At 39.5% G+C, this 14,193-nt stretch overlaps 1 protein-coding gene across 4 annotated transcripts in view; it reads right to left on the bottom strand.

The window, feature by feature from the left end:
- The window catches only part of LOC149844260 (phospholipase D zeta 1-like), a 136,568-nt gene that overhangs the window by 121,798 nt on the left and 577 nt on the right, over window positions 1-14,193 (bottom strand). For all 4 annotated transcript variants that reach the window (XM_090000456.1, XM_090000457.1, XM_090000458.1 and 1 more), the window contains exons 2-8: window positions 12,306-12,407; window positions 12,035-12,153; window positions 11,372-11,513; window positions 9,303-9,470; window positions 6,203-6,376; window positions 2,832-3,074; window positions 2,630-2,746 (exon numbers count right to left, since the gene is read on the bottom strand). In XM_090000456.1, the coding sequence (XP_089856582.1) occupies window positions 2,630-2,746; window positions 2,832-3,074; window positions 6,203-6,376; window positions 9,303-9,470; window positions 11,372-11,513; window positions 12,035-12,153; window positions 12,306-12,407 (1,065 nt within the window). The remainder of the gene's footprint in view (window positions 1-2,629; window positions 2,747-2,831; window positions 3,075-6,202; window positions 6,377-9,302; window positions 9,471-11,371; window positions 11,514-12,034; window positions 12,154-12,305; window positions 12,408-14,193) is intronic.

Here is a 14,193-nt window from a genome sequence, read left to right as displayed (position 1 = left end):
TGTGACTGTGCACAGTCACAGTCTGTGCCTCTTTTTATATATATTTTTTAAAATAAAAAATATAAAAAAATAATTTTTTAGGGACATTTTTGGACTCGGTCAAAGTTGACCGAGTCCAAAATGTGGACGGACTCGTTGACCGAGTCCGACTCGGCGTTGACCGAGTCCGGGCCGAGTCCGAAGCCGCACCCGTGTCGAGGCGTGTCGACTCGGGTGCGGCACCTCCTTAGCCGAGTCCGTGTGACATAGGGTGTTACCCCCTTGTAACTTACACTTTTGTAAAGCCCTCTTTTGGGACCCAACATATTGAAGTTGATATTTTTTTACGTTTGTGCATTTGTATCCGTGCCTTTGTGCACTTGTGAGAGTTCTCCTTTTATGCCTTTGTGCATTTGTATCCGTGCCTTTGTGCACTTGTGAGAGTTCTCCTTTTATGCCTTTGTGCACACTTTGTGTTTCTAGTATTGTGTTTATACACAAAATCCTTTTTTATAGAGATTTTCACAGCATGTGTGCCTGCACATGTGCAGCTATAGGCTGTTAGGTGTAAGATTGAGGAAGATTGGTCTGGTCTATAGTGTTGGCGAATTTTCTTCAAAGATATTAAATTGATTTATGACATTCCTCATTGCACAGGCTCCTGACTTACGATGTAGTCAGTGCTAAAAGCCTCCATTGATTCCAAACCGGAGGACCATTCACTTAAATAATGAATAAGTTAAAACAACAGCTTCATAACACTATTTTTCTACATGAGTCCCTTGGTCATTTTCTTGGGAGCCTTCTTCCTCAAATTCAAAATATGGAACCTGATATTTGGTGCATCTATTGTCAACTTCAATCATCCACACAAAAGGTTATTGTGGAAATCGAAGAGGAAAGTGGAGAAAATGAAATCCACGCCTATGCCGCTGAAAGAGATGGCGCCAATCTGCTGGGACATGATTTCCAAAGCTGGAAGTGGCACGAATTCGAAGAAAAATTGATTTAGGTAAGGGGTCAGAGGGGTGGGGTTTGCTCTAGGGAGGCCACTTTATGCAGCTTTAGCGATAAGAAAATTTCTGAAGTTTGGGTTAACATGTTTAGGCAAAAAACGGGTCAGTTCCAAATGGGTTAGGTTTTAATTTGGTTCATGTTCAGGTTGAGTCTAGATATTACTAAGATTGTAGACTTGTATGGGTTAATTAGTTAGGCATAAATTAGGTCGAGTATAAATGGATGGGTTTCTTTTAATACACTTATACAAGTAAATTCTATTAGGATTTTTAACTTTTTAGAGTTAGAAAAGTTGTGAATTCCTCATAATCGGTATACAATTATGTTCAAGTTAGGAATGGTTGGGGTGTAGGGTTCAAGATGGGTTCGGGCTCGGGTCAGTTCGGGTATAAAAATGTTTTGAGTACATAGGTTTGGTTCAGTCAGTTCAGATATATAAACCAAGTCGGATCTAATCGGTTTCAAGTCTATATTTTTTTTATCCAAAACCGACCGATTTTATTAAACAGTTATAGATTTTAGACCTGACCCAAATCCATGGGTCTATCAAAACCAGGTCGTTTCAGGTCTACTTGGTTCAAAAAATTGATTCAGTTCGGGTATACCCGACCCAGTTACACCCCTACTAGCCAACTTATAGGCTTTTTCATACATAAGCATATCTTAAATTTCATGTTGAAGGAACATCCATATTTATAGCATGCACACTTTTCAAACAAAACCTAAGAAATCACATAATGTACTACAACCTGTCATCAAAGCAATACTACTTATTTAAGGTTTGCTATTTTTAACAAACAAGGACCTCAAAGAGAAAAGAATAAACACAAATGCAAAATATATAAAAGCAAATAGCTAAAAAAATGAAGGAAATTTCATAATAGGATGCTGACAAATTATGATCACGAATTTAGCTTGCCACATGCACAAAAAAGATGGAGTGCTCCCAACTCCTTCCATACATCACTAGTAATAGCTCAAAAAGTGAACTATTTAGAAAGAAAAAGGCATGACCATGGAGAAAATGGAACTTGAAACTTTGAAACCACTGAGAAATAAAATGTCTGATCAATTGGAAAGGGGGGTTCAAATGACATTAAAGGCATCAGAGACCAATTGTCTCTTCATGCCCAGTGATCGGATAAAATTCCAAATTACAGCTAATTTCCTGATAAAATTAGGAGAAAAGGAAAAGATGGCCATCACAATTTGATCAAGTTATTGACTTTCTTGGGAAACCAATTTTTAGATATCAAATGATAGGATTTGAATAATCAAAGTCCGTTGGTCCAAACCAGTTTTACAATATTAGTCCTGATTGCCATCATAAAACAGTATCTGACCAAAGGGGGCTCCACTTGTTTGGTAGGATCTGTTAGTGCACGTCACCATGTGTTGGGACGTTGCAAGTTCAAAACCCAATGGTACCTTGTATAATTGGTGGGGTCTGCCTAACCCCAGCTAGACTATTAAAAAAAACAGTATCTGAAAGATTCCAAAGTAAACACATGTGAGCCCTCATGGACACAGACCTAGGGGGTATCACTGATGAGAAATGTTATATGGTCATATACAAGATCTGTTTATTGTTCTATACATGTACATATAATCAACAAGAATCAGTGACACTTACCTGAACCCCTTGCTTGGCCTTTGCTTCCAGCAAAACATCAAGCCGAGAGGAGCCGTGAACATTAAAAGGACGGCGTAAGTATAGTTCTGGGCACAGCCACCAATCAGTAATAAAAATCTGCAGAGACCCTTTAGGGTCATCAGTGAACAATATATCTAAATATGAACAGATCAGTACCAAATTCCATGAAGTAAAAACAGACCGCTGATTTTGCTTCTTCAATTGATGATGCAATTGCTTCAAATGCTGCTTGCCCATCAATAAACCACTGAGCCTGACTACCATCTTCAGTCAAACCCCTTGGAGGAGCAAAAGCACCAAACCTGTGAGGATAACACCAGCCCTCAGGAGGTCGTAATCCAGCATCATTAACTGAAGCCACCCAGTCACGGACTTTAGCCTTACTTTTTGTCCTCAACTTTATAGTCCTGTTCCCGCAAGACACCTTTGGAGAGATTGCAATGTTGGTCAGATATTCTTATATCAAAGGAATACATGCATCCATAAAGCATCATCTAACCAAACTATTCTCCCTCCCCCATTTCTTACACAGACAACAAGTGCCAACAGAGGCAATTTTTGAGCAAACTGCATAAAAATGTTGTAGCGAAACAAATGTTTCTCATTCCAAACATATAACAGAAATACAAATTCTTACGTTGCTCAACTAGCTAGGGGGCAAATGTGATTGTCAGAGACTTCCCGGACACTCATGTTCAAACACCAAGGTGGGGTGGTTGGCAGCATGAGGGAGGCTTGACCCTGAGGGCTCTACTGGCAAGAGGGGCAATAGACACAGATTCCCTCGATGATCCCCCCCAAAAAAGGGGTGTTACACCCATCATTGATAAAAAGAGATACTATTTCTTAAAAATAACCATGTTCTTTTGGAAATAGAAGAAGGTTGATTAAGATGAAGAAACATAAAAAATAGAGTCTCTCCTTGCTAAAGAAATGCTCATTACCAGCTTTATCAGTACCAATTCACATGCACATATCATACCACCTCAACAGAAAAAAACAATACTTTACAATGAAATGGAGAGTTTATTGTGGTTAGATACATAACGCATGTTTAGAATAATAGTCTACCAACTGCAAGATGCTTTTTTACCAGTTATCTAGAAAAACCTTTTAATCTAGTTTGGAATCTTTGGAGATCATATGCAGAATTGAATGCTTTCATAATGCGGGGGATAAACAGAACAGAACCTCACTGCTTAATAAGCCAAATTATCGCAAAAGCATGCCCAATGGCAAATATAGCAATATCCCTATTAAGTTGGTGCTGAGAAAAAGGGGAAAAAAGAAAAATATACGTTGCTCCACCTAAAGCATGCTATATTTCCTAGCTTAGGTTCCCCATCGCCTATAGATACCGGTGATGCTTGCAATACAGCATTGTCATTTTCATGCCTAAATTCATCATACGTATGCATGTAAGTACATTTACGCATATAGACACATAGATTGTAAAACCACAAAAAAATAATAAAATAAATAAAATTTGTTGAACCCGGGTCGGATCCAGATTTGGACCCGACCCGGATACAAAAGGTGAGGCGGTCGGGCATAGCCTCACCGCCTCCCTCGAGTCTTCTAAAGACAGCGAGACAAGGGGGGTTTCAAATATGAAACCCCTTCCCCTCTCCTGCTCTCTCGTTCTCTCTCCCCGACACTCACTCTCTTCCCTTCTCCCCCCGACTCTCTCTCGCCGGCGACGCCTCCGTACCCGACCCCATACCCTCGTGCCTCTTCGATTTCGCAGAGGAGCCCCCAACGTCGGAGCTCCCTCTGCTCGCCGAGGACCCCCTCCGTTGCTGCCGCCGCTGACTGCCATTGTTCCCTCCGTCGACGCCGACGCCGGCAACTTCCAGGTACGCTCCTCTCCTTCTCCTGTTTTCTCTCCTCTCCCCCTTTTCTTCTCCTCCTTTTCAGCCGGCAGGGGCAACGCCCCTTATCTCCTGTGACCGACTAGTTGGCAAGGGGTGATGCCCCCTGCCGCCTGTTGTTGATCGATTGGCAGAGGTTTTCAGCCCCTGCCCCTCACTCTCTCTCTCTATGTTGCCTTTGGCCGGTAGGGGTTATGGCCCCTACATGTCATCTTTTGGCAGGCCGACAGGGGCATCGCCCCTGTCGCCTGAAACTTTTGGATCGGCATTGCCTAAAGCCCCTGCCTGTCGTTTCTGGTAGGTCGGCAGGGGCGGGAGCCCTGCCTGTCCTTTGTCGACAGGGGCGACCCCCCTATCGCCTGCATATCATAGGTCTGCAGGGGCCTTGGTCCCTGCCTCTCGTTTCTCAACAGGAGCAGAACCCCACCTTGCCTCTCTCTGGGTCTACCAGGAGAGTGGTGTCGAGCACCCCTCCTAGTTGTCTCCCTACTCTCTGCCTTTGTTTATCGCAGGGAGGGGCTCGAGCCCTCCCTGCCTTCGATCTTCGCAGGGGAGGGCTCGACCCTCCCTGCCTTCGTAGTACGCAGGAGGGGTCGAGCCCCTCCCTGCTCTCTTTTACGGCAGGGGATGGGGTCGAGCCCCTCCCTGCTCCTTGTTTGTGTATTTGTAATTTATGTGCTTGTGTTTTCTTATCCATTATTAGACCTTCAAGTGTTATCATTTGTTATTTGTATTTTCGCCTATTTCCTAACAAGAGAGAAAGAGGACGGTGAAAGTGTACCTCCTCCTCCTCTTCTTCTTCTTCTCCTTCTTCTTCTCCTTCTTCTTAACCTCCCTCCCGCTCTCTCTCCTCTCCTGAAACCCTCGACTCTCTGTCCAGAGGGAAAAGGGCATGCACGAGAGAGAGAACAGGGAAGGGACCGAGAGAGAGAGAGAGGGTGAGCATACCTCCACCTCTTCTTGTTCTTGCTGCAACGAGAGAGAGAGAGAAAAAACAAAAAGGGGAAGGGCCACACCCCTTCCCCTTTTATAACACATGGCTTCATTGACCAGGTTGGGACAAGTCTAAACCTAGTCGATGAAGATGAGAAAAAGGTTTTGGACAAATCCAAACCTGGTCCAGACCCAAACTCTCCGGACCCCGAGTCCAATCTACAAGTTCAAACTCTTTAAATATATGTAGTCATGTCCCCGTACCCACATTTTTTGGAATTGCAGTGTTGTACCCTCTATACCCGTACCCCGATGACATAGGTGTGAGCCCTTTGTGGTTTGGTGGACATCTTGTTTGTATTTGAAGGTCCGTGTTTATTTACACAGGTGGTTTGTCTCATTTAAGTAGGATTAAGGTTAATGTGTCATAAATTTTTGGCTAAAAGTAGGATTACTTAAATAAAGAAACCCTTTCAGGTAAAAGCAGATGAGAGCACAAATAGTAAGGATTGAGGATATAATAAAGTGGTTTTACTCTATGAAGTGGAAGCGTGGAAGCAGGTTATACCCCGTGTAATACGGATTTTAGGCTATGTAAAGCGGTTATACTCCCATCATGCATACTCGATGAAAGAAAAATGATAATAGTAGACTAAGGAAATCAATGCAATATATAATTTTGAACCTCTTTGATCACTCAAAAATGGTTATAAATACTATTTTTATTTCAAGTGCAAGAAAAACTCACAGTGAACCCAGAACGCAAAGGATTTCTCTCCTTTATCTCTTTTGCAAGAGAAACTCGGCCTTCACCATTACCATCAGAAGCTGGAAGTACATCGAATACGATTATATCCAAAAGCTTTGTGTCAAAAGGATCTTCCAAAAGAGCCAAGAATCCTGGTTTTAAAACTGCCCACACCTAAAAGAAGCAACACATCAGTGCATGATAAACTATCAACATAATAAAGAAAAATAGGTAGCTCATAAACATACATATGCACATGCATACATGTATGTGTTATGGCATGTATACAAACATATAAAAGAAAAGCAAATCCTGAAGGAGACAACTGACGCTTCACCTTCAAATGTCCCTAAAAAGGAAAGGCAAAATAGATCTAGAAAATGAGTACATGTTTCCACTCAATTCACATACTATCAGAAGTCTTCCGCACAACCATGAAGCAGCTACTATAGGAATATTTTACAAAAATTAACAGATCTATAATTTATTCAGCAGGCAAAAATACAGAACTTTATTGAGCAGACCGATATGAGATTATTTTGATCTGGGTCGATTCTGACAAAAAGATGATTAGGTCGCACTATCATAATTGAGGGGACTCAGGTTCAAATACCACAGGTGTTATCCCCAACTTGCCTTTCCCAAACAACAACAATAACAATAATCATATTTTTTTTTATCGACAATCACTTAACAATGAGATATGCTCTCCCTAACTTAAATATGAGATTTTTTTTTCATGACTAGTAATCCACCAGGATCAAGCTTAAAATATGAGTTTATTATGTGATGACCATGAAGTAACTTTTTGCTTCACCACCAATCTATGTAGTTAAAATGTTAGGAAACATATAGGTCTGGACCTTTCCTAGACACCTAGTTTGCCTACCGGTGCCTAGGTGTTACTTGGAACCATAATACAAAAAATACGGAAGAAAAAAGATACAGTAGAGGTACATGCATGCACACACAGAGTGCATAAGTTGCCTAGGTTCTAGGTCAACCAGGCAAGACCTAGTCACATTTTTCACTACGCTGCCAGCAAGAGGAAGGAGTAATTGCGTCACTGGGCATAGACAACAAACAATCAACTTTTGGCACTTTTTGTGAATATTTTCTTTTTCCTTTTTTCCCATTTCTCTAACAACAAGCACAATCCGAATGCAGATGAAGACAAGGGAAAGATCCATAACCATAACCTCTCTGATGAAAAAGATCAAGTTTCCTGTATTTATATATTCATTGTCCATTGTATTTGTTGTTGCAACAAAGGTTTGGGTGTGATACAGTTATCAGGTTTCCACATAGAATCAGAGCTCATTAATGTGTAGCAGTAGTCCTTTTAAGATCACAAACGATAAAATGGGAGCCAGGTTTTAGTGGGTCTCCTGCCACTCTACTCCAGGTATCAAGTCAAGCCATTATTCCATTTATTTTCCCTTTGCTTTTATTATTTTCTTGTTCTTTTGCCAGATCTGAGCATCAAAAGAAAATAGTGATAAATGATATATATGGTTCACTCAAAGAGAACAAAAATAATTTCATCTCTTCCATTCCAAGCTTTGAATGCCATGAGCAACTGTCCATGAAGATCATTCCTGCTTACAGAATTGGTTTATAAGAGAGCCTACATTTGCCATGAGCCAGACCCTTGCACACAACTTATAGGCTACAGCCTGCATTCACAATATCAACACTCATCACATCCTTGCACACAATTCTGAAATACAATCTAATCCCTGCATGTCTCCATTTATTTGTTTCTCTATTTATCTATCTATTCATCTATTTATCTATCTATTCATCCATTTATCTATATCCATATTATATTCAAACAGTAAAAGTATGAGTTTGATAGATGGCAGGAGCAAAAAGTGGGGAAGAGAAGGGTAAAAAATGAGGAACCACATAGTGACTCTCTCTCTCTCTCTCTCTCTCTCTCTCTCTCTCTCTCTCTCTCTCTCTCTCTCTCTCTCTCTCTCTCTCTCTCTCTCTCTCTCTCTCTCTCTCTCTCTCTCCATACGTGTGTGTATGTATCATGTATATGTACTCTGTATGTATGTTGTTTTTATGTATGTGCGTGCATTCATGCCCACATGTGTATGTATACATTTGTGCAGATGTGCATACAATAAATTTGGGATGCACAAATCTTATCCACTCCTGAATCTTTATGCAGATAGGACCATATACCATGCATGCCATGTTTCATTCATTAGACAATTATTCTTCACATCAAGCAACCTGAAAGTTAAGATTCTTTGTCTTGGCAGCTGCATGTTAATGTAATTTGGACCATCTATTTCTATAATTGTTTAAAAGGCCATTTTAACATTTCAATTTGTCAATCTGAAGCAGGTTCCATGCTAAACGTACCACCAGAAGCCCATCAACACAGTCTAATCTGCATGAAAATTTTTGGTATGCACATCCACCCACAGTGCCCCCTCCCCCATACATGCAGAATGCTTATTTATTACCATTTTATAAGTGCTTATATTTCACACACATGTAAACATGCTCCTTTATTTGGATATCCATGTATCAGCTAGCAACACGATACTTGGTGATATAATCAACAAGGAGGGAAAAGTAGAGTGAGACAGGCAGCCTTGGGATCAAATGATAAGCCTTAGGGGGCATCCACTCATGGCTTCCATTTATGATCATTCCAGTAACAAACCTAATTAGCATTTATAACATTATGGTACATTTTACCCTTACATTACACCTAATGCCACAGTATGGACAACTCCTTTAATTACACAAATATACATATACTACATTGATGCCATTGTTCTAACTTGAAAGAGTGAAATACCCTTGCTGGCTAAAATATGATCTATCAGGCAGCACTGTAGCATATTCATTGTGTAAAAGTACATGCATGCCTCTTATTGGCACTACAATGAAAAGCAAAAGAAAAATAACGAAAACAGCCCACAGTTATGACATATGACATATTTACAACCATGTACACAACAAACAGATAAATGATGTTGACATCCCTACTACCCATTTTCACGGAAATATCAAATCAATGAGCAGAAAGGGAGGGGAGAGAGAGAGAGAGAGAAAGGAAACTGCCATGCTGCATTACCTTCTGCCAATTATTATTGCAACAATCGAAGAAATGGCATGAGCAACATCTTTCGCCATCATCCTTCTGAATCTTAGGTAGATGCCTCACCATTACATAGTCTTCTTTTAGCTTAGGCCCATACTCAGGCAGGAAAGACAACTTTGAGACCTCCAGAAACTTGCAAACCTATAATTCATATTTTTATGGTTAATCCCAAGACACAGCATAATAGAGATCAGATCACCAGATAAGGAACTAACGCAAGGATATTATGAAAAATCACACTTATGGATTCAAAATCATCTGCAAATCATACCAAAACCCACACTATGTGGAGAAACATAGAGACAAAAAGATGACTATTGAAACTTGAAACAAAACTTATATGGAACACAATAATGTCATACAAATAACCTTCGGCTACATACAAACCAGAAAGTAGTTCAGTTACCGACCTCATAAAAATAGTATATGGCTGTTAATTGAGTGAGTACGACTTAACAGGTTTCAATGGGAGAAGAACACTAACCGCTACAAAGTATAGATAATCTCACAATTTTCATTGGACAAAGGTGATAATGATGCCCTTCTCTTGAAAAGTCAAATGAATACAGTTGAACAAGAACACTGGAGAAGTTCTGGTACACTAGCAAAACCATTCCAAATAATCACACACATACCCACAGATGCAGGCAGGCACAAAAGGGAAAAAGAAGAAATAATAAAAAGGAAGAAATATAATTGATTCCCACAATGTTTTCTTAGAGATGGACACCAAGAATGGCATCTTAAGTTCCTCTACAGATGGATTACTTCCAATGAAACTGATGAAACATAAGAGTAATTTATCATCATAAAACACCCCAAAAGCTTTATACAAACATGTGCACTAGCCACACGATCTCCACTAACGGTTTTAGCTGCCCCGCATATTTGCTTTTCTGGCAGCACCAGTACAGGGGTGAGGATAAGTCAATCCTAGTGAGAATTTCTTGTTATTGCAAATACAGGGAAAACATCATCTTTCAAGATTCTAGTATCTCTAGTTCTCTAATAAATCTTGCCAAACAATTAGCTGTACTTAACAAGATTGGATCATTTTCATGCAAGCGGATTCATTTATATCGAGCATATAGGCTGGTAAATGAGCCAAACGAACTGAACAAGCCTTGTTCGGGCTCAGTTTGTTTAGAGCCAAGCCTTGCTCAGGCTCGGTGGCTCGCCTAGCTCATGCGAGCTGATCCAAGCTCAAGCCAGATGAGATGAACCTGATCTGGCTCATTTAGCAAAACAAATCTCTCCTTTTTACATGAGACCACAGTGATAATCCAACCTGTGACCTCATTGTTACATGCATACCTATATAACCACTTGATCTGCCTTATATTTTTGGACATATGAGATACATAGACCTAATATAAAGTTATAAACTATCTAAACGAGCCAAGACAAACACCCATTGTTCGTACTCAGCTCACTTAGACTATACAAGCTGCCCATAGCTCGGCTCACTGAGCTCATTTGACAGGTTCAAATGAGCTTCGCATGAGCTGAGCAGTGAGCTGCTCAGTTTGTTTACAGCCCTGCAAGCATACAATTCTGTTAGATTCATACAAGCACCAGCAATTTCATGAAAGAATCTTGCATCCAGGCCTTTCCCTTCAACAAATACTTTATATATAAGACATAGCTAACCAACCCATTCTCTTCAAAGTCAAAGTTTCAAATAATAATTATCTTATGGATGCATGGAAAACTTCAATAACTATGGCACATAAATGAATACTAGAAGGTAAATGTTACTTTAACACGACTTTGCAAAGTCTTAACAAATAAACATGACAAAACCAAAATGATAAACTATCTTCAAAATTTTGAATCAATTGGTAAAAGAATCCAAAAGCCAAAAAATCAAGTGATCCCATCAATGCACTTAGTTCCATGACAATTTTTAGGAAGTATATGAGGTCAGCACAGCATTTAACAAACATGCATGAATAAATAACTGGTTATACCACTGGCGCATGGTTACAGAATTGCTCGTGTACAATATCAAAAGAATGGCCACCAGTAAAAATCAAGCATACCTCCCTAGAGTTCACCAAGTCCATGTTCCCCATGAAGTGATTTAGATAACCCTGCATCGCAACCTTTGCTCTATCTGAAATAGATTGTTGTCGTCCTAATGCTGGCTTGATCATTGGTAAAGCTGCACTAGACGGAACATTCCTGTTCCGAAACAACATTACTTCAGAATTGTTCACTACTGGAAAAGTTGTCAAAATTTAAGTGGTTCATTTGCATAGACCAGTAACATAAAAAAAACATGGTGAAATAAAGACTGTGTCAGTTTGTAGGTTCTGCACATGTGCGTTTGTGTGCATCAGAAAGAGAGAGAGAGTATCACAGGAAGAATTATACAGAAGTATTACGGAACATGAGGACATGAGGTAGCAGAGAATGCTGGGGAGCTCTCCTAAGGAAAAAAAATTCAAGAGCTTGGAAGGAAAAAAAACTTCATGCAATCAAAATAGAAGTTTATGCAACAAGATATGTATATCTTACAGTGAGCAGAACAAGAAAAAAAAATTGTAGAAAAAGCATGCAACATATCTGAGAGTCTATGTGAGATTCTTCCCATGTACTCATGTTATAACTTGTACTAAACAACAGAATTACTTTGTTGCAGTTAATGAAAATGATTGCACAATCATCTCATTTTGAATCTGTGGGATAGTTTCAGGAACCACCTCTTTTTAGATGCATAGTTTTCTTCATGTTGTAGGACTGCATCATCATCAACTTCCTCTTCATCTTGTACAACTGGCGTGTGATCTCCTATACCCAAGTTTTGAAGCCATTCTTTCGCCTTGCAAGGAAATATACACAAAAATGCATTAATATACCTCATAAATACATTATTCAAAAAGTATGTCATCCTTCATTTACTAAGCATACGGTAAATAGTACATATATCACTTTTCAAAAAATGTGCCCATTGTGAAAATAACAGATAGCTACCTGTTCTTGCTTTTCATGTAATTCCTCAATGATTTCACGTTTTTTTAAAGCAAAATGCAGATAGAAAACTTGAGAGGCTTTCTTCAGCAACTGCCACTTGAACTGGAACAGCAAAGAAAGCTTTAGTTCGAATATGCACCAATTTTTTCCCTGATTGGATGATGCAGAATCACAATTTCTCAAATAAGTGAGAGAGAAGGAAAACGAAGCATCAAGCTTTCAGATTGGAAGACAAGCCACCTATTTGTTAGACAACAATTTGCTCGAAGACAACATAGTTTTAAAATCCAGACTTAGGATCCTTGCATGGACTGAGTCAAGTTCCAAGATTCAAAACTAAAATCTGTAATTTATCTCTAACAGTACATGGCCGATGCTAATGGGTGGGTCAGGACTTATATACCTACATTTTGACCTTTGCTTTCTCCAAATAGAATACAGACAATCAATGTCACTTAGAAAAGGTATTTCTTCCATGTGAATAGGCAAATATGGAGATAAGTTTTCTCCCAGACATTCTTATATGAATCCTAAAAGAACCACGAAACCCATGCAATTAGCATCTTGCCGAGGCTTCATTCTAAGGATTTCAGATCTATTCTTCAAGTTCAATTGCTTCCTCAAAAAGCCTTTACACCGTCAAGGATCACAATCAGGAGCTCCCCTTAGCATCAGAACATGCATCACCATTATCTCCATCTTTCACTAAACCACTCCAACATCACTGCCACGTCTAACTACAATAACCATAAAAATCACCATCATCTCTGCCTTTTACTAAGTTAACAACACCATCACTTCGACTATTAGATCTACATCCATCACCATGCCTACAATCACAAAAGCAACATGTACCTAGCACACCTCCACCTCATCATCCAACTTGGCCTCCACCACCACCATATCCAGCACATCACCATCTTCATCTCTGAAATTATCAGAACCATTTCCATCATCACCACTATTCCACCATAGGATCATAACATCACAATTTTGTACCTGGTCAACAGTAGCTGAAAATAAGCAGTCAAAACAGCCCACAAATACAATTTAGTGTGAACTTTTATTGTACTCAAGTTATGTGGCTGATAGCTAATCAATTACTGGAGATACTGTTTTTTTTTCAAAGAATAACCACCTTCTGCCTTAATCTGATCATTATAGGATTCCTTCCTTTTGATCTAATTTGTAGCAGATCTGTAGACTGCATTACTTAAATGCAATACTAAACGGCTAACAATAGTTAAGCAATATTAAACAGTTAACAATACTAAAAGCAGATATCATCACTTAAAGCAGCGTTTTATCAATTGATTCATGGAACTCACCTATAAAGAAATAACTTGTTCGTAGCCTCTTTTGAACTTCACAAAGCTTTGAAGCGACAAATAGTACAGATGCCAACAGGGACAATTAATCCTATGTGCAGTTAATCTAGAATTTGGAGAATGCAGATAGCCAACAAGTTAGCAAACAAAGGTGACAGGCCTACTTAAGTTCTCTCCGCAACCCAGAAAGCGCATCTTCTTTCTATTCACATTAACTTGTTTTTTTTTGTCTTTTTCTAATTCTCAGACATTTATATTCACTCGTAACCAAATTCTTGCTTATCTCTGAACCTTATAGTTATTCTCTATCTGAGCTTCAGATATCGAAAATACATAATAGAAGACCGATGACTTAACTTCACAGAAACCGCCAAACAAAAATACATAGGCAATGTTCCTAGCAAAACATTGAGTCATCTGAAATTAGCTAGAACCAACGAGTAAAGTTATACATAATAACTCGTTCTTATGCCTCGTGATCCTCTCACGCTTTCAATGCCAACCGATCCATGAACAATCGATCCCAACAACGAAAACAAAAAAGGGAAAAACGTAGTGCA

This window comes from Nuphar pumila, chromosome 3 (assembly GCF_984573655.1).
Source record: "Nuphar pumila chromosome 3, dmNupPumi1.hap1.1, whole genome shotgun sequence".
Classification (NCBI taxonomy): domain Eukaryota; kingdom Viridiplantae; phylum Streptophyta; class Magnoliopsida; order Nymphaeales; family Nymphaeaceae; genus Nuphar; species Nuphar pumila.
This window is presented reverse-complemented; position numbering and strand designations above follow the sequence as displayed.